This window comes from Dipodomys ordii, unplaced genomic scaffold, assembly GCF_000151885.1.
Source record: "Dipodomys ordii isolate 6190 unplaced genomic scaffold, Dord_2.0 Scaffold117, whole genome shotgun sequence".
NCBI classification, from domain to species: domain Eukaryota; kingdom Metazoa; phylum Chordata; class Mammalia; order Rodentia; family Heteromyidae; genus Dipodomys; species Dipodomys ordii.
This window is the reverse complement of record NW_012267333.1, coordinates 5,192,864-5,196,657: the sequence shown is the minus strand read 5'-3', so window position 1 is coordinate 5,196,657 and position 3,794 is coordinate 5,192,864. Positions and strand designations below refer to the sequence as shown.

The 3,794-nt window shown below is 36.4% G+C and overlaps 1 protein-coding gene across 1 annotated transcript; it reads right to left on the bottom strand.

Moving 5' to 3' along the window:
- Window positions 1–2,282: 2,282 nt before the first annotated feature.
- On the bottom strand, window positions 2,283–3,263 carry LOC105995373 (olfactory receptor 10AG1-like). Its single transcript, XM_013029075.1, has one exon. The coding sequence runs from the start codon at window positions 3,261–3,263 to the stop codon at window positions 2,283–2,285; it is 981 nt and encodes a 326-aa protein (XP_012884529.1).
- Window positions 3,264–3,794: the final 531 nt, after the last annotated feature.

The window sequence follows — 3,794 nt, the reverse complement described above, 5'->3', positions numbered from 1 at the left end:
AAGTACAAGTTGTCATGTCAACAATGAACTTTACAACTTGGGGGGGGGAGGATTTGGTGGGGGCGGAGGGAGGATGGGAAGGGATGGGAAGGGTAAACAAAGGAGGAGGCTACAATGCTTGATAAGAAATGTACTCACTATCTTGCCCATGTAATTGTAACCCCCTCTGTACAGTATTTTCACAATAAAAATAATTTAAAAAATTGAATGTTCAGAAGATGTTTGAAGATTTTGTTAATGTAAAACTGAATATAATAAGGATAGAGAACACATATTTAGTTTACAACTTTTTCTGATATATATATATATAAAACTGCATTCATATGCAGATATATATATGTATATATGTATATACCAGTGAAACTATTATCACTATTAAGATAGTTAACATCCACCATCATGAAATTTCCTAATGGAGTTATTCAGCCCACACAAAGCAAATATAAAACTGGAATTTAACTCTATCTTAGACAGAAAATAATATATGTAAAGAGAATATATAGAGACAGAGAATATATAAATATACATACTGAAGTATTAGAAAGATTGATTTTCTTTTACTAGCAATGAGAATTATTCAGGGCTTTTTGCTGGGTTGGCAAGTTTTTAGTGATTTTAGCTATGCCCCTGTCTTTGAAAAGACATTTAATAGTATAACTTTTTGTCTTTTCTTCATGTATACAATCTTGAAGCTTTGCGTAAGTTACTGTTTTGAATATTGTATTTAAAGAAAGGCTAGTTCATAAGTATTTAGCCATTCACTCTATAAATATATTATATTGTCATTATTTTATTAGTTAAGATTTTCTTTTCCAAGATAAATATCTTCCATCTTCAGCACATAAATACTTATCTCAAAGAGTGAGTCATTTTGTAGAACAAAATTTCACATATGTAAAGAATTAGAAAACATGACACAGATAGGCATCTCTGATAACAACTGAATCAGAGCCAGGCATTGTGAATCATACTTGTAATCCCAGCTTTTGAGGAGCAAAAGGCAAGGGGAGGAAAAATTTGAGGCTAATTTAGGCAACAGTAGCCAGGCACCACCCCTGCAAAGAAGCTATAACAATAAAAGGACTGGGGTATAGCTTAAGCAGCAGAGTGCTTGCTGTGAATACACAAGGGGCCACGGGCAATACTCAGAACTAAGAAAACAGAGTGAATGACACATTCCAATAGCTAGTAAAGAACTAGTAAACGTGCTGGTAAATAATTTTCAAACTGAATGTATCCTAAGTCTGTTCTCATTTTATCAGTCTATGTTGTAATGTGATGTGCCTCCTTTATCATGGATCTAGTGTTCTTTTTGTTGTTGTCATTGTTGTTTGTTTGGTTGTCAGTCCTGGGGTTTAAATTCATGGCCTGGGTCTGTCCCTTGGCTTTTTTGCTCAAAGCTAGATCTTTGCCACCTGAGCCACAGCTCCACTTGTGTCTTTTGCTAGTAATTAATTGGAAAGAATTCTTTCACAACTTTTCCTGTCTAGGCTGACCTCAATCCATGATCCTCAGATATCAGCAACCTGAGTAATGTGGGTTTGGGGGCATAAGTAATGTTAAGGTTTCTATTGATAGAAATCTCAAGCCCCTAATGCCCAAGTAATCATTCATGTTTGGCAAGATCCTATTGGCAAAAGCCAATTTCAAGGCTAACCCAAAAGACAACCTGGGAGAGAAAATAATTGCCTGGATGTAAGGAGTAATGTACTATGAACATTAATATGTATGTTTAATGTGATATTTCTAAAGATGTACTATGAACATTAATATGTATTTAATGTTATCTTTCTAAAGACTGTATAATTGCATGTATGATACTTATACATCAGATTTATTGAAAGCATCTGAGTATCAGTAGTCAGTTCTATTTTTGTTTAGAAAAATAGTATTATCATAAAGATTCCAGTAAGAATATAATAATATGCATATAATTAATTCTTGTGAATATAACCTTATGAGTTCACACTTTCATAACATACTTTGTCTCCTCAATATACAATGTTCATTTAGAAGATAAGCCTAGATTATAACATCGCATATATCACGTAATCTTTAATAGCTTTATACCTCTATCAACCCAGTGAGGACAAAGGCTGACTGTTTAAAAAAGTATAACATGTTTAATTAATTAATCCAATCATCTTAACAGTGAATACATCCACCCAAAAACTAATTCTAGCAGCTTATACACACATAGAAATCAAGATTGAATCACACTCTAGTCATATGCACATATACAAATTAGAACTATAAAAATAAACTTTGCCACTTGAATGGCTTCACCAGGCTGCCAATTTGGGCCAGAACTTTCTCAGGGCCTCCCTCACATCTTTGTTACGTAGACTGTATATCATGGGATTGAACATGGGTGTCAAAATTGTATAGAACAGAGAAAGCAGTTTGTCCGTCCCCTCATACTGAGTGGATTTCGGTTTCAGGTAGGTGACACTGGCAGATCCATAGAATAAAAACACGACGATAAGGTGAGAAGAGCAAGTGGAAAAGGCTTTGGACCTTCCGCTGTTGGATGGCAGCTTCAAAATGGTTGAGATAATTCTCACATAGGACACTAAAATGCACATAAAGGGAACGGTGACGATCAGCACTGCAAATACAAAGACCACCAGCTCGTTCACGAACACGTCCCCACAGGCCAGTTTGAGCATGGGAGGAATGTCACAGAAAAAGTGATCGATTTGATGAGAGTCACAGAAGGGCAGAGAGAAAATCTGGATCGTTTGTCCGACTTGCACTGGCATTCCACTGAGCCAGGCGGCAGCAACCAACTGAGTGTAAGCTTTGCGGTTCATGATGAGAGGGTAGTGGAGAGGGTGGCAGATGGCCACATAGCGGTCATAGGCCATCACAGCTAGCAGGAAGCACTCTGTGGCTCCCAGAATCAAGAAGAAACACATTTGTGTCGCACAGGCATACAAAGAAATAGTTCCTTTCTGGGTCCAAAGGTCCATGAGCATTCTGGGAAGGGTGATGGACACATAGCAGATCTCTAGGAAAGAGAAATTGCTGATAAAGAAATACATGGGTGTCTGAAGAGCGGGATCCACTCTGGTTACCACAATAATGATTCCATTCCCTAACACAATAATCATATAGATGACGAAAAATATTCCAAATAGAAACCCTTGCAGTTGGGGTAGATCAGAAAAGCCCAAGAGAACAAATTCTGTCATCACAGTAGAATTTGTTCCTGTAACTTCCAATTGGTCTCTTTCCCATAGACGCACATTTCTTGACTGCATTTTTCTGTATGCAAAGTGGATTGGAATGTGAGTTTTTCTTTATATTTTTAAGGTTTTCTTCTTCATCATACAAATCTTTATTCTGGGAGACTTTAAATGGAACCAGGTGAAATAGACACATCGAAATAAAACACCAGATCAATTTCATCAAGAAAAACTTTTAAAATATATTTAAAATGTTTGGGCATCCGTATTCTTAATAATAATACTGCTATTTTAGGTTATGTATTGATTTTTGCCCTTTAACAATGCAATTCATGTATACAACATATCTTGATCCATGTCATCCCTTCCACATCTTCACCCCTCCTCTTCCCTTATTTTTCTCAGTTGTGTGGCATACACACAATTCATTCTTGCCTGCATTCATCCTTCTACCCCAGACCTCTTAACACCCTCCCCATTGCAAGTTCCCATTTCCTAGTATTCATTTTGTTAGACTTTGACTTAGTCTTCCTAAAGAATTACACTATTTGCAGCTCTTTTGTCTTTGTGGTGTTTAATTAGAGTAAAGAATTCTCATGGACTTTG

Excerpts from the sequence above, each read along its gene's own strand:
- LOC105995373 (XM_013029075.1), bottom strand. The coding sequence starts at position 3,263 with ATGCAGTCAAGAAATGTGCGTCTATGGGAAAGAGACCAATTGGAAGTT.